Below are 24,670 nucleotides of genomic sequence, written 5' to 3'. Positions count from 1 at the left end.
TTACTTTGTACAATATTCTTCCATCAGAGTTTGTCTGAGGTTTCCTCATAATCAGACTCACATCACCCACTTTGGACAGGGAGTTCGGACTGCTGCTGTGTCCTTCTCAGTGCATCCTCTCAGGAGGCATGAGCTCTATCTGTCCCATTTCTGGAGCATCGGCTTTGATCTCTTGGTTGAGATACAATCTGCCAGGGCTCTCTAAAGTCTCTCTCCGCAATTAGTTAAAAACTAACTTGGGGGGTGGCAGCACTTGGGTGGCAACTCAGTCAGTTAAGCATCTGACTCTTGATTTCAGCTCAGGTCATGATCTCAGGGTTTATGAGACGGAGCTCGGCACTGGGCTTCGCGCTGACAGCGCACAGCCTGCTTGAGATTCTCTCTGCCCCTACACCGCTTGTGCACTCTCTCTCAAAATAAACAAACATCAAAAAAAAAAATAAAATAAAAACTACCTTGGGAAGAGATACCGCTTCTGTTTCACAGCAAACCTTCCCATTAGTTTTAGCATCCATCAAGGATTCTTGACGGAGACAATTTTTACTACTACGGTCATGGTCATATACAGATTTTGCTTTATTCTTCTATGGTGGGGGGGTGGGGGGAGAACTTTCCCCTCCCCCCATCTATTTACTTATTCACTTAAGTATCAACAAGATTCATGGACTCTTTTTTATTCTGTGGGTTATAATGTTTCTTTGACCCATATTCTTTTATTTTTATTTTTTAAATTAATTTATTTAAGGATTATAATCTTTTGTTTACTTGATCCTCCAACTTTCCCAGATTTCACCAGGAGGAGCCCCTTCAAGTTGACTCCTGTGTCCTTGACATGACCTGTCATTCTTTGAGTGCTTCCTTACTTTCTGGCATAGAATGTTCCCAGCTCACCTGTAATTTTCCAACCCAAGCCCCAGAAACAGCCATTTCTCTGAGCTCAGATCTTGGGAGATCAACAATCAGGGTCTGGGCACGAGGCGTATTCACGGCTTGCTACCAGAGTGTCTTTGCTTCTCAGCCCTCTCAGCAAACAGAACTAGGAAATACATACATATCACGTGAAGACACATACATACACATGTCTATTTGTGTATCTACACAGAAAAACCAGAGTTTACCTGGTGACTCCGATTCCCATCTGATCCCACAGGGCTTTTCCTAGACTCTCCCACCTTCCATACTTCTAGGAACTCCCTTTTCTGGCAATAAAAAAACCTGATTCTCATCATTCACAATGTATTTACCAATTTGCTCCATTCTAGAACTAACTAGTTTCAGAAGTGCTAACCCATATACCACTGTGAAAAACAAACCAACTAACTTGAGTCCAATATTTGTTTATAGTTCTTTTTTCTTCAGTCTGAGAGTATATATTCAAAAACTACCTGGGTTAGTTCCTTTTTTCCTGCCTCAGTGTAGTAATGGCCCCATTCAAAATAAATACTTACTATGTTGTAAAGTAAGAACACAACGAGTGACCCAAAGCTGTGACACAGGACACGGGATGGCCTTCTCTGTGGCAGTGTCCCTCTAACTGGCTGAGCCTTCAGAAACCGGGGGGCTGCACAAACATGCAGAGATGCCAGCCTCACCTAGTTACTTCCATCCCCTAAATCTGAGCTAGAACTTGGGTATCTGTATTTTTCAAATGTTCCCCAAGGGATTCTGACATCCTACCAGTTGGGGAATGACTTGCTATTAAGAATAAAAGCCTGGGGGCGCCTGACTGGCTCAGCTGAAAAGAGCGTGTGGCTCTTGATCTTGGGGTTGTGAGTTCAAGCCCCACACTGGGTGTAAAGATCACTTAAAAATCCAATCTTAACAAAAAGAGAGAGAGAGAGAGAGAATTAAAGGCTGAAAAGCAGGGCCCTGATGACCTTCCCTCCAGCCAGCTCCCGGCGAGCTCCAGCCTCGCTACACCATGGTCTTGGCGCCAGCGACCTGGTGCAGAGACTGCTCGTCCACCTGCTATATTCTTGCCTCTCTTCAGCCCCTAGCAAATCCCTTCTTTTTCTTTAAAATTTTTTTTCTAATGCTTATTTATTTTTGAGAGAGAAAGATACAGAGTATGAGTGGGGGTGGGCAGAGAGAAAAGGAGACAAAGAATCGGAAGCAGGCTCCAGGCTCTGAGCTGTCAGCACCGAGCCCGACGCGGGGCTCGAACTCAGGAATAGTGAGATCATGACCTGAACCAAAGTCGGACATTCAACCAGCCTGAGTCATCCAGGTGCCCCGCCCCCCTCGTCTTTAAAAGCCAGCTCAGATGTCTCATCCTCTGTGAAGACTTTCCAGCTCCCCAAAGACGGCCAGACCCCCAGTTCCCTGAGCTCCGTGGCAGTTTATTACGGAGTAATTCACACAGGCTGGAGAACAGAATAGCACGACACGACCGCCATCTCCACGGCTCTGGTACAGCTCTCCTCAAGAGGAGGAGAACTGTTTATGCTTCTCTTTTCCACTGGCAAGGATCTGATGAGGATTCCCAGGCACAGGATCTGGCACATAGCAGGTGCTCAAACAATGTTTGGTTAAGATTATTTTCAGCTTTAATTCTATGGCTCAAAAATGGCCTACGTACTTTTCCACAACTCATCAGAACAGAGACTAAGAAAGTTCAGATTGCCAAGGATTCTCTGCTAAGTAATTCTCATCTTGTGATGAAGGCCATTTCTTCCTGCTTTGGGCTAAACCTGCATGGTATTGGTTCATGCTGGTACGTGAATGCTGTTTCCATACTAGACCTGATATTTTTAGCACTCCTGTTATGATAAACTCACAGTAACCTCAAAAAGAACAAATCAAAGTCAACTTTTTGCCACAGGAAACCAGCTCACGCTTAATGTTTTGCAACATGCCATGGGAGAATAATAAAAAGATGAGACCTTTTGCTCACAGATGGTGAGGCCAACTCTCAAGATAGTGGAAAAATGCAGCAGGAAGCATGCAGTCTGGCCACTGTCTTATGAAGTAAACTGGAAAAACACTCGACACCCAAACGAGGCAAACACACACACACACACACATACACACACACACACACCCCAGGGCAGCTGCTTCATCAGAGGCTGTTGTGAATGGGGTGGTAAGAAACTCCTCCGTGTGAGGGGCAGGCCAGGGCGACGTGGGAATCAAGAGTCTGATGGGTGCCTAGAGGAGCAGGCTGGCAAGATGGTCCTCCAGGGACATCAGCAGGCAGGCCCTTCTCCCTCTAGAGGGGAGCAAATGACCAGAGGAGCCCGAGTCAGTCACTAGGGCAAAAAAATATTTCTTTATGGAACACCTACTATATGCTCCACAGGACAATGGGGACACAAAGTCAGGTTCCCTGTGAGGTCTTCTCAGGTGTACATCATAGCCAAGCAAACACTCCATCCTCATTAGGAACTCCTAAGGTTTCATGAGATGTGTAAGACACCATCCTAGAAAGGCTTTCAGGAACAAATTCCAAGGCCTAGGAAAAACTGAAAACAACCTACATGGCCTTTTAAGATGAAACTGGTCACAAACAATGGTACACCCAAAGGAACACTACACATCATGCAGCCAACAAGACATGTGAGGTCACTCTATATATGCTCCAAGATCTCTCCAGATCATGTAAGGCCATCCGGTGAAAAAAAACAAGCTGCCCGACAGCGTTGAAAAGTTTGGTTACATACACACATGCGTGATTGTAACTGTTAATCATTTTGCAAGAAGACAGGCAACACATTCTTAGTAGTTTCCCTGACAAATTGGAAGAGGTGTGGAAATGGGGAGGGCTTAATGAAGAAAACTTACTTTTTTACATCACTGGGAATTCTCTGAAAATTGCTTACTCTGATATTATTCCCAACAAAAATAAAACTCAAGTGTTTTTTAGGGAAGGAAGAAAACTATCTGGGTCAGAATTCAGAGCACCTCTGTGCCTAATATATACTTGAACCAGGGTTTTTTGTACTGTAGTGGCCATCCTATTTCCCTAAAAGGCAGAGCTCCTGATCTGAAAGGTAACGAAATCACTTAGAGGTGCATATAACAGATGTGAAGAGCAGAGTCCATGGGTCAAACAGACCTCATGGTCTCAATCCTGGTTCTGTCTATAAAACCCAGCATATGCCTGAGCAAATCACAGCCATGCTCAACCTTGGTCTCTTTCAACAAAGCGGGACAACAACCACACTTCAAAGGATGTCATGATAATGGAAGACAATATGTCAGATGCTCAGCATGGTGCCAGGCAAGGCAGCAAGTAGTGAAATGCACAATAACCACTCTCACATGCCACATGAAAACCACAGTAGTGTCTAGAAAGTTGACCGTTCACCTGGATATTCCCCAAGGCCATCCCACACCCTGAAGTCAAATGTTAACACTGTTTGACTTTATAAAACAAAAGCAAGGCCATTTTAGAATTACATCAATTTCAGGTATACAAACCTTGACTTAAAAAAAACAAACAGCTGGGGTGCCTGGGTGGCTGGGTCAGTTAAGCATCCGACTTCAGCTCAAGTCATGATCTCATGGTGAGTTCAAGCCCCACATCAGGCTCTGTGCTGACAGCTCAGAGCCTGGAGCCTGCTTTGGATTCTGTGTCTCCCTCCCTCTGCTCGTGCTCTGTCTTTCTCTCTTTCTCTCTCAAAAATAAGTAAACATTAAAAACAAAATTAAAAAAAAAAACACAAAAATCTTCTCTGGGAATGCAAGCTGGTGCAGCCACTCTGGGAAAACAGTATGGAGACTCGTCAAAAAACTAAAAATAGAACTACCCTATGACCCACCAATTGCACTACTACGTATGCGGTTTCAAAGGGGCACATGCACCCCAATGTTTATAGCAGCGCTATCAACAATAGCCCAAGTATGGAAAGAGCCCAAACGTCCATCGATGGATGAACGGATAAAGAAGATGTGGTATACATATATACAGCGGAGTGTTACTCGGCAATCAAAGAGAATGAAATCTTGCCATTTGCAACTACGTGGATGGAACTGGAGGGTATCATGCTAAGCGAATAGACAAGAGAAAAGACAAATATATGATTTCACTCCTATGAGGACTTTAAGATGCAAAACAGATGAACATAGGGGAAGGGAGGCAAAAATAATATAAAAACAGGGAGGGAGACAGAACATAAGAGACTCTTAAATATAGAGAACAAACTGAGGGTTACTGGAGGGATTGTGGGAGGGGGGATGGGCTAAATGGGGAAGGGGCACTAAGGAATCCACTCCTGAAATCAGTGTTGCACTAGATGCTAACTAATTTGGATGTAAATTTTAAAAAATAAAAAGTAAAACCAGTTAAAATTAAAAAAAAAATCTCAGTCCTCCTCAATATCTGATCAGAAAATATTCTGAAGAAGAGTCAAAAGAGAATATTAAATAGTATAGAAGTCGTGCCCCTGACACTCACCTCTCCCATTCACCATCTCATTACCTTTCTTAGAGCTGAGGAAAGGCAGGGTTATTTATCCCTTAGCTCCCTTAAGCCCAAGTCAGTAACCTAGATTGGAAGCTCACGTACCAAAGGTTAAGCCAGCTGAGCTAGGCGCGGAGCTGTGATCTGAGCTCAGCTCTGGTAGTCCCCAAAGTCTGTGCTTTTTCCATGACACGAGACCATCAGCCTCTATTCGGGCTGTGCTTTTATTGCTATGGTTAGCAATCAAAACAGACTGGGCAAAAATAATGATTCTAGTTAAAAGTGAACTTCAGGACTACCTGGAGGATATTCTGTTTGAATTAATGAAATGATTTCTAGAACTCTTTTAAAAGAAGCACACTTAGAATAAGTAAATATTCTGGTATAAATCATAGGTCAATAAAGTTGTTAATTAAGGGGCTCCTGATTGACTCAGTCTGTTAAGCGGCTGACTTCAGCTCAGGTCATGATCTTGCGGTCCATGAGTCCAGCCCCACGTCGGGCTCTGTGCTGACAGCTCAGAGCCTGGAGCCTGCTTTGGATTCTGTGTCTCCCTCTCTCTCTGCTCCTCCCCCGCTCACACTCGCTCTCTCTCTCTCAAAACTAAAGAAAAATTTTTAAAAAATAAATAAATGTGACACTATTCCAAAATAAAAAATAAAAAAGTTATTAATCAAAAGTATAAAAATAATAAACAGAAATACAAGCCACAAGAAGTTCGTATTTTATTGGATACACTGATTATTTAGACTGAGAAAAGATTTTAGCGACAGGCTCGCCAACTTAGTCTTATCATCTTATAAGTGAGGGGACAAAGTCCTAGAGAGGCAAGTTATTTGCCCAAGGTTACAAAGACAGTTGATGGCAAGTATATTTGGCAGAAGGAAACTTCCCACGTAGGAGCTGGTGCGCTCTGCTGCGTGAATCCAGTGAGGTCAAATTACAGGACACTTTCACAGCTACATGAATGGCTGGGCAGAAAAACTGAAAGAAGGGGCACCTGCGTGGCTCAGTCAGTTAAAACGTCTGACTTCAGCTCAGGTCATAGTCTCATGGTTTGTGAGTTCAAGCCCCGCACCGGGCTCTCTGCTGTCAACACAGAGCTCGCTTCGGATCCTGTCCCTCCCTCTCTGCCCCTTCCCTGCTCATGCTCTCTCTCTAAAATAAACACTTCTAAAAAATCCAAAGATTTCTTTGGATGTAAGATGAAGATGATACACTCACAGAGTCAGGTCCATACCTACAGGCGGAGGGTTCTAAGCTGCTGGCGTAACCAGGTCACAAGGGCCATTTCCCTCTACTTCCAGGACTTTAGTCCAGTAGGCAGCGGAGGGTGTTAATCAAGTATGCATTCTCGGAGAAGCTCCCAGAAGCCAAATTGGCCCTCGAGCTCACTGCACCTGGAGCACGCCCTGTGGCTCCAGTTGCAGCCCTTCTGCAAAGATACAGCAGAGCCCGGAGACCAAGTGAACACATCAGCAGGGATGCGTGCAGGACACCACACACGAAAGGTCAGAACCTGTCATCTGCTGCAGAGAGAAAAGCCCAGGAAAGGTTGTGGCGGATCTCCAAAAACAGCCAGGAAGGGCACAGGGTGGGGGGGTGAAGGCACCAGCCCCTGAAGAGTCCGGAGACGTGGGTGTGAAACCCACACTACACCACTAATTTGTTCTACAGTGACGGAGACTCCCTTCCCCTCTCGTGTCACTCACTGCAAGGGTTCTGAGGCTCAGGGAAACTGGTCTGACAATCTGGACTCGCTGGCCGACGATGAGGGTCCTTCACAGCCACGTCTGCCACAGGTGAGGCGGGCAGAGGGAGGAGTGGCAAGCCCACACCTGTCATTCCTGGCCTGGAGGCGATGTGGGCCCGCCTCCTTCTAGAATTCTATGACCGTTACAGAACTGTACATGGGAAAAAGATTAAGATAGCACACTGTATGGTATGTTTCTTACTACAGTAAAAAAGTGTCTGTGACTGTTAACTAATGGACGTCGTTCAAATCCAAAGCCCTGAACCTTGAAACCGAAAACGTAACTAGTACCACTTAGAAGAGAGAAGTAAACAAACACAGGGGATGTATTACCCAACAAAGTGTCACAGGCAGAAAATTAAAATCCAGTGGGAATAGCGACTCAAGTATGGAATTAAGGGAAACTGAGTCAATCCCAAAACTTCTCCGCAGTTGCAAAGTACTCATGCCAAAAACAAAAACCCCAAAACAAAACCAAAGCCCCCAACTTCACAGACAACGCAGGTCTCTAAGACTTCCTCGCTTTGCGTGGAGCCTTTTGCCGGTATACAAGCCTCACAAAAATCCCATGAGGCAAGTGCTATTAACACCCCCAAGGTCAGAGGTGAACTTGAGTGAGCTTCAGGGAATCTAACTCCGTGGCTATCAGCCACCAAAAACAATGACAAAACCAGGACTGAGAAACCAGATCTGTTCTGAACAACCGTGCACCACTGCCTGCCGTAGAGGTCACAGCACTAAAACGACAGCTCCTTCCTCGCGATGCTCTATTCCCCCCGCCCCTTGTAACTTCTGACGGTGAAGGCCAGCAGCGCCCGGATTAAATACAGACTTTCCCCCCACACCGTTTCCAGGTTACTAGTTCTGCCTTCCCGCCTCAGTGACGGCCTCCCAAGGGCAGGGATGACTGCAGGTCTGGGCCTTCATCGGTCCGTGCCTTTTACAACAGCTGTACGCGGGGACCGGCAGCTGTTTCACACGAGTGTGGCGAGGGTCCCATAAGCTCCTATCTAGAAGCACTCAGAATGGAGCCGGGCTGCAGCTCTCACGGGTCTCACACGGTATTAGGTGTCAGGGTCCTACCTCCCTTGTCACCGCCAACCGGCATCCTCTTAGATAAAACACGGAGCCTTTCTAGGTCTCTGTTTCCTCACCTCAAGAGACCAAGCTGGGGAGAACTCCCACCCTGTCTACCTCACAAGGGTGCTGTGATGAGGAGATGGGAGGAGAAAATACTCTAGAAGCTGCAAAGGGCTAGATCACGTTCTCACCATGGCGCTACTGACGCTAGCGGCTGGATAACCTTGTTCATCGGGGGCTGTCCTGCACCATGGATATTTAGCAACATGCCTGCCCTCTCCCCACCCCACCTGCCCCCAGCCCGAGCAACCAAAATCGCCTGGACACTGCTAATGCCCCCTGGCGGGCAAAACTGCCCTCAGCTGAGTATCACCCGATTTTGGTAAGCTCAAATACCAGACGACCGCTTTTATAAGCCGCAGCCAGAACCGCTCAGGCTATACCCCAAGGCTCTGCAAACTAATGGCCACTGTTTACTGAGGGCTCTCGAAGTGCCAGGCACTGAGTGATCAGCTTCTCCCGATGGCACAGGCCCCAAGCTCATGCTGAACCCTGGACTGGAGAGGGCATTCCCTCGCTTGCTGCTCTGTCCCAGTCCAGGGAAGGAGGTGTTTTCTGAGTCCTAGCAGACTCACGTGCGTAAGACTCATTCCCACCTAACCCACTGGATGATTTCTACACAAATGGATACTAAGTGCTCTGAACTAGTTCTTCCCAACCCCGATCTGGCGAACACCACTGATAATATGGGAAAAGCTTTCTTCCTAGCTAATGAAGATATAAACCTTAGCCTCCTCCAATCTTCAGTTTATTAAGAAGTTTTATACAGTTTTACGTATTTCCATTTCAATCTATATACACAGCGCCTGGTTTTGTGTAGCTATCACAAACAGCCACATCTGTCCTGATATGGGGTAGGAGGTGTTCCCGGAGTCTGCGCAGACAACTAGAAGGAAGGAGGTGGGGATGTGGCTCCTTACCCAGCCCTGGAGAAAGGAAGGCTGAAGACTGTCCACTGCGCCCAAAATTACATTTCTGCAAACTTTACAAATACAAACGACAGGTCGACCTCAGTCTCCCTGAGAATGGGTCAGGGTTACGCAGAGCTCAGTGAGGGGCCTCATCTCCATCCACCTGGATGTTCTCGGGGGAGGGGGGGGGACACTGAGAACCAGCTTGTGAGGAGCTCGACTTGGGGCAAACACCAAGAAATCCCTTGGACCATACAGCCAAAGCCGCAGCAATCCGAGCACATGGCGCTCATCCGGAAGCCCTGCTCTAAGCCCTCACCTTGAAGGAGAAAGTAATCGGAAGCTGTGCGCTTCAGAGCGGCCTTCGCTTTCTCACTGCTCCAGTCCACCTCCAGCGCTTCCTTCACGGAGCAGAAGACCACTTTCTGTTGAAAAAAGGCAGAACTGGTTAGGAAGAAAAAATGTTGGCTTTAAATTACAAGGCAGTAGCTCTTCACCTTCTAGGAGAAATGTGATTATTCAAGGTTTACTGTTTGTTAAAGGAAGCTGAGGACCACTCAAATCAAATAAACATTTATTAAGCACTTACCGTGTGGCTCCTCTGGGCACTGGGGACACAGCAATGAGTGACACATACTCCCTGCACTTGAAAGAGGTCAGAGCAAAGCTAAAAGACCCAGTTCCACTCTGGCTCTCCTGAATCCTGTGTTCACACTTCAGACATACCTGCATGAGTAAGCAAGTGTGTGTGCCTAAAAATATTCAGGAAAACATTCTAACGGTCAAAAGAAAAATTAAATAGGTCTCAGTAGAAAAATGATTTGATGATAACGATACCAATAAATACAAGCAAAATACAAAGCAGAAAAACAAGTAAGGGTTATGGAACGAAAGCGCCAGGCTGTGGGAATGGAAAGGCATTTGCAAAAGCCCTGTGGTAGAAGGAAGCATGGCTGAAACCTATTATGCTAAATGAAATGATCTTGAAAACTGCCATCACAGAGTTCTATTTTAAAATACATATAAACAATTAAATATGAGTAAGAAAGTGGTTTTCCTTTTACTTTCCTAAATCATTCAGTCCAAAAGCCAAGGGCTGGGACTAAGGAAGGGTAGGGAACAGAGTGTGAGTGGAGGGGCTGAGTGGCCTGATAGGGATAGAACAGAGCAACGTAGGAGGGACGGCACTGGGAGACTGACTCCCCCCAAGGACTTATGCAACAAGTGAACATACGGGAAACCCAGGGTTCTCACTGTCAGAGAAGACAGTCCTAATTGTGCAAAGGGAAAAAACGAGAGTAAAGCCTGTGGTGGGCTACTGGTGTGAACTCATTTTCAACATATATATATAGACAAGAAAGTAAACGTAGATGCAAGCGTGTCTGTGTACACACACAAATATAGTAAAACTCTGGATTGCAAATAAGCTGTTCTGCGAATGTTCCACAAGACAAGCAAACATTTCTAATAAATTTTAACTTGATAAACGAGTGATGTCTTGCAACACGAGTAGTCTGTGCCATTGAAAGTCACATGATCACAGCTGAGCCAATGGTTCTTCGGATTTGCTTTGATATACAAGTGTTTTGGATTACAACCACGTTTCTGGAATTAGTCATGCTCACAAACCAAAGTTTGACAGAGCTATCTATGTCCATGGACAAGGTATCAAAGCGACGATGCCCTGACAGCAGTGAGAACACATAATAGCCAGATGGTTTCTAACCCCCACCAGAGAAATAGTTCTCTTTGGAAACATGGCTGATTTTGAAGCTGGGGCGGAGCCCATGTACTACTGTGCCTAGAATAAGGCAGCGCGCAAAGAATGACGGGGAGGTATCGAGAGGAAACAGGAGCCAACATAAATAAACTTAAATAAACTAGAATTCATTAGTCATAAATCTAAAATTAACTATTACTGTGACCCCCACACCCCTGCGAACATGGCACTATGAGCGGTACGGAGCACACGGCCTTCCGCTTTTGCACCCTCGGTGCCCTCCACACCCTGCCTGCCGTGACCCTGGGGGCTGAGGGTGGGCATGGGCTCTGCTCCACTCTCCCTGCGTAAACTCAGACAAACACGAATGGTATTTGAAAAGAAGAGAAAACGGTATCTGAACAGTGGGAATCAGCAATTTTGCACAGAACTGTAGTCTGCCTGAAGTTGGGACAAAATCGAACACATAAGATGAGTTTGGTGCTTTGGAAAATGTGAAAGCTGCTAGTGATGTCTACTCCCCTCTATCAGAAGTAACTGAAATTAATGAAGCTCTTGCAGAAAACCCAGGACTTGTCAACAAACCTTCTTATGAGGATGGTTGGCCGATCAAGATAACATTCAAGAATCCTTCAGAACTGGATGAATTAGCGAGTGAAGAAGCATAGGAGAAATACATAAAATCTGAGGAATAAAAATGGAACCCCTAAATTGACTAGCATGAAACAAAAATAAAATAAAAGCAATTAACAAAGTTTGATGAAGTATACGGTACTTACGTATTTTCAAAATACCTCTCTGAAAATTACATATTATTGCACAGGGCAGAGAGGAATTGTCTTCAAAGGAGAAATCTACCTTGAATAATCCTACTCTGAAATCAAAGTTAACACTGCCAGTAAAGGAGCATGTGGAAGCCAGCACCAGACCACAGGACGGGATGAGAGGCACCCACACTCTGGTGTGTCTGCCCAAGGTGTGTAGCTAGAATCTAATCATGAGAGAACATCAGACACAGCCAAACTAAGGCACATTTTAAATTTTTACAAAATAACTGCCTTGTAATCTTCAAAAGCATCATGAAAATCCAGAAAAATGCATGATCCTGAACTGGATCCTTCTGTCATTAAGGACATTATTGGAACAACTGGTAACAGCTGAAATGGGTCTGCGGTAGATGGTAGTGATGTATCCATTTGAATTTTCTGATTTTGAAGTTTGGTTTGATTTCTCTATGGAGAATGCCTTGTTTGAGAAAATACAAACTGAAGTAGTTCAGAGTGATGGATGGACCCCTTCCTTATTCTCAAATCGTTCAGAAAAAAATGGTTCTCAGTACTAACTACTATTATAAAGTTTGAGATGGTATGTGCATATACAAGTAATTTCAAACTTCCAGAGGTGTAGGTCTCTTTTTCTCCTTCCTTTTCTCACTACATATACACACCACACCCCAGATATTTAAAACGGAAAAGAGACACAGCGTAATTTAGAAGGCTAAGTGAACCAAGATCTAACTGCTCCCAGGCAGCTGCACGGTCTGCTAAGGATCAAAATGGAATTGACAGATGAAAGTTCAAATAGCTAGTGAAGATGAAACAGTCAGGTTTTTAAAAATGTTTTTTTAATGTTTATTTTTGAGAGAGAGAGCTAGAGAGAGCATGTACAAGGTGGGGGGGCGGGGGGAGGATCCAAGGCATCTGTGCTGACAGCAGAGAGCCTGATGCAGGGCTCTAACTCATGAATCGCGAGATGATGACCTGATCCAAAGTCAGAGACGAAGTCAAAGGCTCACCGACTGAGCCACCCAGGCACCCCTGAAACAGTCAGTTTTTAAGGTGGATTTCTGCTTCCCCCATAAATACTCTTTTGGGGTTTAAACCCACCGTAAAAGTTAGTATACAAATATTTGTCCTGACCTCAAACCTTTTGGTCAGTGGGTCTGTTTGACCTCAAAAGTCAAGTCAAATAATCAGCTGACATTTATTGCCTGATACAGACTGCCAGATCCTTCCTAAGTCTTACAAAACAATAAAGCCAGCCGCAGTCTGGGAACACCATCACAATGATGACATAAACTCTCACTAGGTTTCATAAACTACCTAGATTTTAATTCGGAATTTTTGTAGTTTACTTGGCTAAGAATTCACTAATTTGTTAGGTCACAGTATGACAAACAAGGAAAAAAAAAAAAACCGAGTCTTAGTCCCAGGCAGGCCTACCTCTAAACTTTCAGGGCCCAGGTTTTGTAAAAGTACAAATGGAGGGGCACCTGGGTGGCTCAGTCGGTTGAGCGTCCGACTTCGGCTCAGGTCATGATCTCACAGTTCGTGGGTTCGAGCCCCGCATCAGGCTCTGTGCTGACTGCTTGCTCAGGGCCTGGAGCCTGCTTCAGATTCTGTGTCTCCTGCTTTCTCTGCCCCTCCCCCGCTCACGCTTTGTCTCACTCTGTTTCTCAAAAATAAATGTAAAAAAAAAAAAAAAAATTGAAAAAAGAAGTACAAATGGAAACCCGTATCACAACTACATATTTAGGTATACGTCACACTAACAATTAAAAAAATAAAGTACACTGTATTCTCCTGCCTTGACAGATAGACGTTCTTCATTACCACCTGGAAGACAGGGTTCAAATGTGGAATCCTCACACTCTTGGGACGTTCTATGTCAGAATGAGATGCACTAGAAAGCTGGTCCTCACCCCCTCCCCCTTTCTTCCCACCTCTGGCTCTGCACCACAAGGCAAGAGGCTGTGCAACTTGGGTGTGGCCACCCAGGCCACTCTTCTTGACTAAAACACCTGCCCTTCAGGCCTAGGTATGTGGACATTGTTGCAAGGTTTGCACTCCAAAGGCAGATCAGGGAAGCTCACCAAAGCCTGGGAAGTAAACCTGGGACTGTTTGGCAGGAGATCCCAGGGGTCCCAAGTATCCACAAGGGAGTCTAGGACAGAGGGGTGGGGGGATGGACTCCAGATGGACATATCTCCTTAATCCCATGGAATTCTCACTCTGCTAGGGGAACGGCTGGTAGGAGGCCAGGGTGGGACCTTCTAGAGTACTAGGGCCAGGGACAGAGGCCCTCTTTCCTCCCCAAGTCTAAGGGCAGAACTACTCACAATGTTGCTAGTAACTTGTGAACTCAGACAAATGAATTTACCTCTCAGGCCTGTCTGTGGCAGACAACTTTTAGGGGGGTGTCCTGGTATTTGGGGAGGCGGGCCCTAGTAGCCTCGTCTGATATGTGTACCAGCCCTCCAGCCACAAGTGACAGGGCCAAAGGTAGGTACACGGCCCAAGTCACACCAACCAGATTCTTTATTCTGGGAATCAAGAATCTGAAAGTTAAAAACAGAGGCATGTGAAGGGCAGGAAGGACTCTTTATAGAAAAGCTAAATTCCTCCAGCCTCCAAGTCTCCCCATCTGGCCTGGTCTTTCCCCTTCTCAGGTCACAGTAGTTCTAATGCCTCTTGTGCTACTCCAGGCTGCCTCTAACATAACGTCCCATTTTTTGGTTCAAACTGTTCAAAGTCTACTACCACTGGGGCGCCTGGCTGGCTCAGTCGGCAGAGTGTGCAACTCTTGATCTCAGGGTTGTAAGTACAAGCCCCACGTTGCAGGTAGAGATTACTTAAAAATAAAATCTTAACACACACACACACACACACACACACACACACACACAGTCTACCACTGTCATTTGTAACAATTAAAAATAAAAAAAAACAGGAGTACATGGCTGGCTCAGCTAGTAGAGCATACGACTCCTGATCTAGAGATCATGAGTTCGAGCCCCATGTTGGGTATAGAGATTACTTTAGAAAACCAAACCAAACCGAACGTAACCATGTCACCTAATCTATACTACAACAAATGCAAACGGTGGTACCCATCTTATGCACCGGACACTGGATTTACAATGTGAGAAACATGCTTAATGGCACCTACAGAGAAAGAACAGTCTTTCATATGAAGCACCCAGCAGTGCCTGCCAGGTAGCGGCAAAACTACTCGAATGAACACACTGTAACAGGTAACTTTCACATCTCACTCACCCCTCCCACTTCTCCATGCCCTCAGCTCACGGATCTCTCTGGGTAGAATGCCTGACTCACTTTCCTCCACTATCCATTTCTTTTCCGGACAATTCTGAGTCTTAAAGATCTCAATCTGATAGTCTAGTTAAGGCTAAGCCCTCTTATTCCTCTCCTCAGATGGGTATCAGCTTCCTGAGGCAGGGACCAGTGAAAGGCACAGCCCTGCATAGAATAGACTGTCAATAAAAATCCGTGAGCTGATAGGATCCAACCTGCTTTTCATTTGCCAAAAAGCCCAACAGTAAATATAAAAGATGAACTCTCCCACACGGTTGGACAGACATTAAATTGTAGGGCTGTGCTGAGCCACTCCAAACAGCGGGCAAGTACAAATACATCAACGCAACAGGAGCAGGTTTAACACTCCGAGGCAAGATGAAATCAGCAAACCAACACAGCCTCTTAAAACCACACTCTCCAAAGCAGACTATCCACTCCTGTGCTTACAGAAAATAAGTTGAGCAAAAAAAGCAAAGACCATACACACGTAAGTCATATGTATATAAGATCACTATGTATTTCTCATATGTGTTTATGTGTGTTAATTAGAAATCCAATTGTATCACATACTGGAGTAGAAGGAATACTGAAAGGAATGTGTAATTATTGGGGAGCAAGGTTCATGTTTTCTCAACTTGTTCTGTATCTTCCAATTTTGGGACTGTAAACGTATCTTACTTTAAGAAGCAGCCTGAACATCTATAACAAGGGATACAGCTCTGGCTGTAAAGCTAAATGTAAATCTTTGAAACGACTTTGAAAACTACAGATTTCTAGGCTGGATTTCCACACCTACTCGTGGGAGTCTATAGTTTTCAAAAACATTCTAACAAATGACAACCGCCATCCAAGACAAAGCTGTCACACTCAGCAGAGTGGCAAAAGAGCCTGAAGTTACCAAATGTTGCCATTACATACTGCTGATTCTGGAATGTGAACTGATAAAACTACTTGCAAGTAAGTTAGCAGGTCTGGTAAAGTTGAAGCTGCACATGCCCTAATTTCCCTCCTAAGTATACGCCCCAGAAAAATCACACATTTACCCAAGGAGATTATCTTCTCTCTCTCTCTCTCTCTCTCTCTCTCTCTCTCTCTCTCTCTCTCTCTCCCCTCCCTCCCTCCCTCCCTCCTCCTTCCCCTGCCCTCAACTGCGGCACCATTTGTAACAGAAAAAAATTACACACCCACATGCCCATCAATAGAAAAATGGATAAATAGTAATATATTCACACAACAAACACTCTACAGCAAAAAAACAAAAAACAAAACAAGAAAAAATGTCCTGCGTTGCTGTCCAAGATTACTCACTAGCATGATGAAAATGTTGTGTCTGTGCTTTGCGATACAGATGCCATAGCCACATGTGTTTGGTGAGCATTTGAAATGTGGCTAGGGAGACTGAACTGAATTTTTTACTTTTATTTTAGTCCATTTTAATTTAAATAGCCATACGTGGCTAGTGGCTACCATAATGGAAAGCGAAGTCCTAGAACTGCGTGCAAACACAGATGGCCTCCCAAACATAAGGCCGCTCTTAAAAAGCAGGTGGCAGCATGCATACAATATTAAACTCATTGGTAAGAAGTTAGAAAGCATACCAAACAATCCTATACTGCTTGGAAATACACATGTAGCAAGAAGGAATGGGTGGGAATGAGAACCACAATTGAGGACGGTGGTCACTTACATCGGGGAGGGAGAGCCAGGGGGTCAGGGGGCCCTGACCAAGCGGGTCAAGTTGAGTGCCTGAAATTAGGTGGTAACTACATGGTGGTTAGCTCTATCATTCTTAATTTACACCTGCATCACATTCCACGTTAGATTTACAAACATGGGTGAAGATGCCGCATCAAGCAGGGCTATAACCGCCCCTCCCCCTTCCGGGTACTTTTGAAAATCCACACAAACGTACCAGCCCAGGAGAGAAGACAGAGAAGGAACACGCAGACTGGCACAACAGGACTGGAAATGTTTTGATTTTTAAGTTGGACAGTGTTTTATTGTCATGTTCTGTAATCTGTATTGATGTATTATTTCGGGGTATCAAGTATCACAATAAAAAGACTGGATTGTGATGTGATGCTGGGAGAGACCCCCTCCCCTCATCTCCAGACAGACCTCCCCCCCTCCCCGCCGCCCCCAAGGCAGCAGCAGCACCCACACCCCACCGGCCACCACACACACACAGAACCGTCCTACGTGGGAAACCTATCAGCACTCCACCCAGCCCTGCAATCTGCACCCTGCATCTCCTGCCCCGGGCCCCCAAACCAGGTGATTCTGACAATTAGCACAGTATTGAACACCTCTGGCCTAAAGGTCTTGGTCTAGGCAACCCCATGAACTTACTTCTAAATACTCCTGGCCAAGCCCCCCTGTTCTCTTTGGAACTGTGTTCTCTCAGCCCAGCTCAGATAACCTAAACCATTATAACCAATGTATTAGGAAGTTAATACATTCGGTTGATCAGAAAGAAAATCGATTCGGAAATTCTTTTTTAAAATCACGATCTTGGGGTGCCTGGGTGGCTCAGTTGGTTGAGCTTCCGACTTTGGCTCAGGTTGTGATCTTGTGGTTTGTGGGTTCGAGCCCCACGCTGGGCTGCTGCTGCTGTCAGCGCAGAGCCCACTTCAGATCCTCTGTCCCCTCTCTCTGTCCCTGCCCTGTTCACACTCTCTCCCCCCCAAAAAATAATAATAATAATAAAATAAAATAAAATGACAATGATCTCCTCCAAAGCCAACACACTATGTCACAGGAGCAGCCACATCACACTGAACAAACATTTCCCGGGTAGGACCGTGCCCGGTGCTACACTAGGAACACGGTGGCGAACAGATCCGCCCTGCCCTACAGACCTTGGACTCTAGTGGGAGAGACCCTAACAAGTCCCTCGTTGTGCCAAACCCAGATGCCACCTAAAAGAGGAAGGCTGAAACCAGTCTGTCCCTGGAATGTTCCCTTCAGGACGGGGGTGAGAGGCGATGAATTGTCCATAAACTGCTCAGAAAGGGGGATCAAAATAACGAATCACTACTCAACTGTGGAATTTCACAACTGATTCATGACAAGAGTATTAACAGGGCCCAAATTAGTCCCCTACTATTTCAGAAACAGAGGTGAAATTAAATCTGTATTTCTTAGCATGTCCCAAACAAATCCTACTTTATCTTTAATTTTTAAAGAGCTGTTATGGAGAGCAACCACCACCGGGCATCTACTGGTGTCTGGCAGCACCTAACAATAAAGGAGACCTTTCACCCTAAAGGTTTTTCCAGAAAGGTCCCAAGTTTTGCATATTTTATCCCATCATCCCCATAAAACTTCAAATTATCCTAGAAACTCCAAGAGGATTCACCTTTTAAGTCGCAGGGCAAGCCAGTGCCCTCAGCCCCTGTGTACCCCCCAAATCGGTCCCATCGATCTCGGGCAGGTCAAGGAACTTCTCTTAGTGACCGCTGTACGTGGAGACAACAGGACTGGAGATGCTTCCCTGTACCCAACAGAGGCCCTGCACACAGTAGGCATTTTACAACTCACAGATGCAGAAAGTGCTGGCTGTCTGGGGGTGAGGGAAGCCAGACTCATCCTGTTCCTACATCTGTGCTTTCTGTCGGTCCTATCTCCTGTGACGAAATGCCCGTCCCGGCTTCGGTGCTTGGCAAACTGTCCTTCACGTGCCGCCTCTAACAACTCTGCCTCTGGGAAACCTTTCTGGACAGTTCTCTATCACAAAACTACTGCTCTCTCCTTATCTATTGTGCACTGATGATGTCTCCCCATCGCCCAAGACTTGATTCTGATGAAGTCTGTCTGCTACCTTTTCCTGGGCACCAAAGGAAGCAAACCACTGAGCACCTACCTCTGGGCTATGCGTTTTCCCACTGTTGTATTTATCATGATGACACATGTGTTAGAAAGGCCCAATATCCTCCGAAGCGGTGTGAAAACCACAAGCTCTATTTTTCCTCTTTGTTTTTTAAGCGTTTCTAATTTAGGAGCACAATGTGTACCTTGAAGCAAACGTGGCTATACAACATTTGGTTGAACCTAAGGGGGGGGGGAGGGAACCCTAACCAGAGACCTTTCGCAGGAAACAGGAAGTGGTTGCCTCCCCGCCCCCATCCTGCACTTTGAGCATAACCCAACTACTTATTCTGTACAATTTAGGCAAAAGGGCATAACCTCAATCAAGGAATTTTTGAGTTGGAAGACAACTTCGAGATCACGGAGCGGTCTCTGCCCAAACTGCGGTGGCGAAGCGGCAGCCCCACCGGTCCGAGCCGGTCCTTCCACGGCGCTCTCGGGGGCTCGGTGAGGTGGCACAAAGGCAAGGTTCGGAATCCCAGGGACCCAGGGACCGTAGTGAGGAATGCACCGCATGCCTCACAACCTTCAGGGCTCGGGGCTGGAATCCAGGCCTGCATTGTCCAAGTGAAACAGCTGACTAACAATGTCAGCTGGGGAATATTTTGATACCTTCAGATTCGGCCCCTGTGGGAAGAGGCTGCACGAGGAGCCCTGTGACTGAAGAGCCCTAAGAATGGTAGGCGAAGGCCACCGGGGGCCTACCAGGGCCGCCCGCATTCTCCTCATAGCTCGCTAAAGTGGCCCCCCGAAGGGGTTTCCAGATCTGCCCCAGTGGGCACCACCAGAACTGACTCAAGGGAAACTTCCAGCTGTGAAGGGCTAACAAAGCTGGCCGCTCTCCCCATTTGAATGTAAAAGACCCGCCTCAATCAGGGAAGGCCTTTAGGCCATAAAACCCTTCACACCAAGGCCAAGTGTCACACTTGTAAGAGGGTGTGATTTATGAATTGACAGCACCCACAAAGCTCCTTTTGTGCTCCTCCGTTAGTTAACAATTTATCTCCCCCCACCGAACTCACGGCGCTATTCAGATAGAGCTCGACTGGGCCTCAGAAAGAAAGAAAAGAGGGAAGAAAGAAAAGGACCCAAGTTTTGGCCAAAACACCAATGTTCGCTCTGGATAATTACCGGTCCTGTGAATAGACACCAAATTTAGGGCTTAATAATTCCTCTGTATCACACTCCCAGCAGCAAACTCTTCCAACACAAACATACAGAGCAAGGAGACGAAAATCTCCAGCGCAGCCCTGCGGGAAACTCAACAGAGTTCCACTTCTGTGGTTTCTGCAGTCTCTCTTGTGGTTTCTGCACTCTCAGAATCCCCCCGTTAGAGCAATTTTAACTCGAAGCTCCGACCAGCTGTTTTTCTTTCTCAACATTTCAAACTACAAAGCAAAGAGTAAATATGGGCTCGGTCAAGTCTTTCCTCGGTTCCACAAAACCAATCCTGGCCTCTTCTGTCTGGTCTCCCCCATCGCATGACTCCCTTCTCAGATTCCAACACTAGCGGCCGAGATCATCTCCTTCCAAGTCCCCGCCCCTCCTCTCTCTGTAAAATGAATTTAAATGACTGCGCGAACCAGGCTGAAAACAAAAAAATACACACCGGATAGTAACACTTGTCAACACGGAGGCCTTTATTCTTAAAAGGTAATCTGGTGGAAAGACGACCCCGAACATTTCATCGTAAAGAAGCAAAGCATACGCAATTCAAGCTTAAACTGTCTTCCTGCCCGCTTAGGTAGGACCTTCCTAAATTATCTACCTATCCCCCCAAGATTTATTTTATGCAAAAGGGATGGCCTTTGCTCAAGAACAGTGGTTCTGATACTGCTCCAGATACTAGAAGCCCAAATCGGCCCACACACCACGTCAGTCCTGCAGGCATGTTTTCTTTTGTCTCCATGGGGTGAAGGAACAGCATTCAAACCAAGGTGAACAGACGGGCGGTATTTAAAGGTTGGGACAGAGCCGATAAAAAACACATCTCCAATTCTGTTAAAAATTCATACCCTGCATCACTGGGTCCCTACTCGTCTTCATGGCAAGAGCTGGCTGCCACTAAGCAGCAGTCATCCCCTTTAAGTGGGATGAGCACTGGCCCGGCTTGTCCAGACCCCACCTCGCCCTTCAAGACTACACCCGAGCTTCCCCTGCTTGCAGATGTAATGGCCCGTCCCCTACAAGGCTCCGAAGTTTCTGATCTTTGACCCCTTCACAGTACACATACCTTTTTGACCATAGTTGTTTCAGATGAATCAAGTTTTGCCCTCTTGGTATCAGGTCCATCTTCTACTCCTTGGCTAACTTTGGCAACTTTGGTTTTCTCCCTAGAGGGTGACAAAGCGAGGGAACGGAGTTTACTCTCTGAATCATGCCATTAGAACAAAAAGAGCATCATCAGCTCACAGAATAGGATGGTAATTAAGAGCAAAAGCTTTGGAGTCAGGCAGATCTGGGTGGATTCAAATCCGAGGGTGGCCAATGATTATCTGATAAATAAGTTACCTACCACATGGGAATAACAATCCCTGACACAATTACTGTAAGACGAGAAATAACAGGGGCGCCTGGCTGGCTTGGTCAGTTGAGCGTCCAACTCTTGGTCTTAGCTCAGATCATGATCTCACGGTCCGTGGGATCGAGCCCCGCATCGGGCTCTGTACTGACAGCACAAAACATGTTTGGGATTCTCTCTCTTTGCCCCTCCCCTGCTTGTGCACTTTCTCTCTCAAAATAAATAAATAAACTTAAAAAAAGACAATAATAAATTGCTTAGCACACCTGCCTAGCATATAGCAAGCTCTCAATAAGCTTTATGAATTTCACTTGAATCATGAAATAAAAGCCAAACTTAATTCCTCCCCTCTGCCATGGGGGACTCACAGTAAGATAACCTGGGCTGTTTTCTCTACTGTGACTTCTCTATTTATAGTATGCCAAGAGAACTAGAGTTTCTGAAAGCCATAAAATGCCAAAGTTATGAGAAATCTTGAACATGTCTGCCCTTCCCTCATTTTGATTTTACAGACAAGAAATTTGCAGACCAGGGACACATGGGGGGCTCAATTGGTTGAGTGTCCAGCTCTTGATTTCAGCTCAGGTCATGATCCCAAGGTCATGGGATTGAGCCCTGCACTGGGCTCCACATGGAGCATGGAACCAGCTTAAGATTCATTCTCTCTCTCTCTCTCTCTCTCTCCCTCCCTCCCTCCCTCCCTCCCTCTCTCTCCACCCCTCTCTTCGGCTGGTGCTCTGTCTCTCTAAAATAAATAAATTTTTTTAAACTGGAAGAAGAAAGAAAGAAAGAAAGAAAAAAAGAAAGAAAGAAAGAAAGAAAGAAAAAGAAAAAAGACTTGCAGACCAGAGAAATTTCAGTGATTTGCCTAAGAAGCTGAACAAAAGAGGGGTGCCTGGGTGGCTCAGTCAGTTAACCGTCTGACTTCAGCTCAGGTCATGATCTCGCGGCTTATAAGTTCAAGCCCTGCATCGGGCTCTATGCTGACAGCTCAGAGCCTAGAGCCTGCTTCAGATTCTGTGTCTCCTCCTCTCTCTGCCCCTCCCATGCCATGCTCTGTCTCTCAATAATAAATAAACGTTAAAAAAGCTTTTTTTAAAAGAAGCTGAACAAAAGAAGGCAATTCTTTTTTTTTTTTTTAACGTTTATTTATTTTTGAGACAGAGAGAGACAGAGCATGAACGGGGGAGGGGCAGAGAGAGAGGGAGACACAGAATCCGAAACAGGCTCCAGGCTCTGAGCTGTCAACACAGAGCCCGACGCGGGGCTCGAACTCACGGACCGCGAGATCATGACCTGAGCCGAAGTCGGACGCTTAACCGACCAAGCCACCCAGGCACCCCAGAAGGCAATTCTTGATTCTTGGTAGGAAGCTTCACCTACCACACAGGGTGTCTTTTTACCTCTTATTAGCAAGGGACATACAAGAAACAACAGCCGAAAACCCACCACAGAGTTTTACAACACGGGTATCATCTGCCATCTCTCATCTAGAAGCTGCAAGTTCAAACCACTGCAGGTCCCATCATGTGAGCATCCCTAGGGTCTGCAACCTTGATATTCAAAATGAGAGGATGAGGTGTGTTTGTTACACCAAAGCAGTGTCTGGACTTCGGAGCTTTTCCCAGTAGACTGGCTGAGTGTGCCTCCAGAGTTACCCATCTGACTACTCTGTACTCACTTTACTACCAACCTGAAAACACAGAAGCCAAAACTGAGAAAGGCAATCCAGGCAAGCCTCCCCTATACAGGAGGTGTGTGGTTTCACCAACTGAAGTCCAGGCCCATCAAATACCCACAATGGTGTACTTTGATTCCTAAAGAACTCTGCTTTATTTAGGATTTAGATCAGAACATTCTTTTGGAAGACGGGGCTGCATCTCCTACGATTGTGAACACACAACCTATATAATCAGTGAGCTGAAAACGAAATGGTTTCTGAATATTCTAAGAACACTTTCCTTAGATGGGTTGTTCCCCACCAATGAGTAAAACTGTATTTTTCTGAAAATGTTACGTTCTCCCCTCCTCTCCCAGAACTTACTCTACGAATTCATGCTCTCCAAGATTGGCAAATGTGTATCCATGGTAGCCAAAAACATCTCCTGTAAAAAACTTGATGCTATTTTTGTGACAGATCTGGTCAACTTTAACTATGACATCCCTGGAGCAGCAAGTCAGACAAACCTGCAGAGAGAAAAAATTCGCTGGGTGTGAGTTTTGCAAACTGTGAATCACTGCCCTGATGTCTAAATAAATCTTAATGAACAGTCTCTCTGGGCATGTCTAAAGCCAGTTTTGAACTGGTATAACAGGTTCTTTGGATCCTATGGTTAGAAGACAAAAGACAAGTTGCAGGTTTCAGGAGAAATATAAATTGCAAGACCTCTACTTTCAGCAACCAAAACAAAACGGGTTTGGCTAGAAAGTAAAAGCTATTCAATGAATTTATTTCCTCTATTCTGTAAACATAAACAAACCACATCTCAGTTTCCGTGAAGTGGAAAAACACAGTAACAATTTAGCGTAAGTTACTTCTAAATTACTAAATCTATTAAAATCTGAATAAGCTATCGCAAGAAGCAAAACCAGTTTTAAGTGACCCAAAGGTCACTTTAAATACGAGGGCATTTTTCCCCCTTCTTTTGATTGATAGGTTAAGATAAAAAAGATAAACAAGTCCCGTTGAGATTAGTTTTCCACAGTTTTCCACAGTTTTCAAAGTGAAACTTTATCTGAATCTGAGGACAAAAGAAAAGGTTACACACCAAGTGACCTTCCATTCAGACGTAGACAATGAACCGGTGATTCACTCAATGGAATTATCAATGTTGCTCTGAGACCCCTAGGTTGTGTTCCAGTAAGTTGAAGCACTGGAAATAGCTAAGTTTTACGGCATAAAACACCTTTTCAGGAGAAACTCTGTGATGAGGGCTATGAAAACAAGTTCCAAATTGCACATGTTTTCTTCTAAACACAGAAAGTTGGAGAAGAAGTTACAAAAGGATATTTTCATTTGACAGAACCTCTTTGCTGCTGTCTGGCAGCCTGAATACCGAAACAGCCCACAGAAATGAGTGCCTCTGGTGTCATTCAAAGGATGCGGCCACCTAAGGGAAAAAAAAATCATATCTAAAAGGCAAGATACCCACAGTTGAACATGCAATCAAGTGACCAAAGGGAACTCTGCAGAGTCAAAAGTGAATGTAAAATCTCCAAGGACCAGTCAAACATGGCCCAGTGAGGCAGTCACCTCACCC

At 45.5% G+C, this 24,670-nt stretch overlaps 1 protein-coding gene and 1 pseudogene across 3 annotated transcripts in view; one reads left to right on the top strand and one right to left on the bottom strand.

The window, feature by feature from the left end:
• Positions 1 to 24,670, bottom strand: part of SAE1 (SUMO1 activating enzyme subunit 1) — a 73,200-nt gene that overhangs the window by 28,920 nt on the left and 19,610 nt on the right. For all 3 annotated transcript variants that reach the window (XM_019425887.2, XM_019425888.2, XM_019425889.2), the window contains 3 exons: positions 23,455 to 23,597; positions 21,123 to 21,222; positions 9,525 to 9,630 (listed from right to left, as the gene is read on the bottom strand). In XM_019425887.2, coding sequence (XP_019281432.1) covers positions 9,525 to 9,630; positions 21,123 to 21,222; positions 23,455 to 23,597 — 349 coding nt within the window. The remainder of the gene's footprint in view (positions 1 to 9,524; positions 9,631 to 21,122; positions 21,223 to 23,454; positions 23,598 to 24,670) is intronic.
• LOC128777995 (glycine cleavage system H protein, mitochondrial-like) lies at positions 11,149 to 11,620 on the top strand (annotated as a pseudogene).

This window comes from Panthera pardus, unplaced genomic scaffold (genome assembly GCF_024362965.1).
Source record: "Panthera pardus isolate Hobbes unplaced genomic scaffold, ASM2436296v1 HiC_scaffold_18, whole genome shotgun sequence".
NCBI lineage: Eukaryota > Metazoa > Chordata > Mammalia > Carnivora > Felidae > Panthera > Panthera pardus.
Note: the sequence above shows the minus strand (reverse complement) of the source record. Positions and strands in the feature narration are given on the sequence as shown.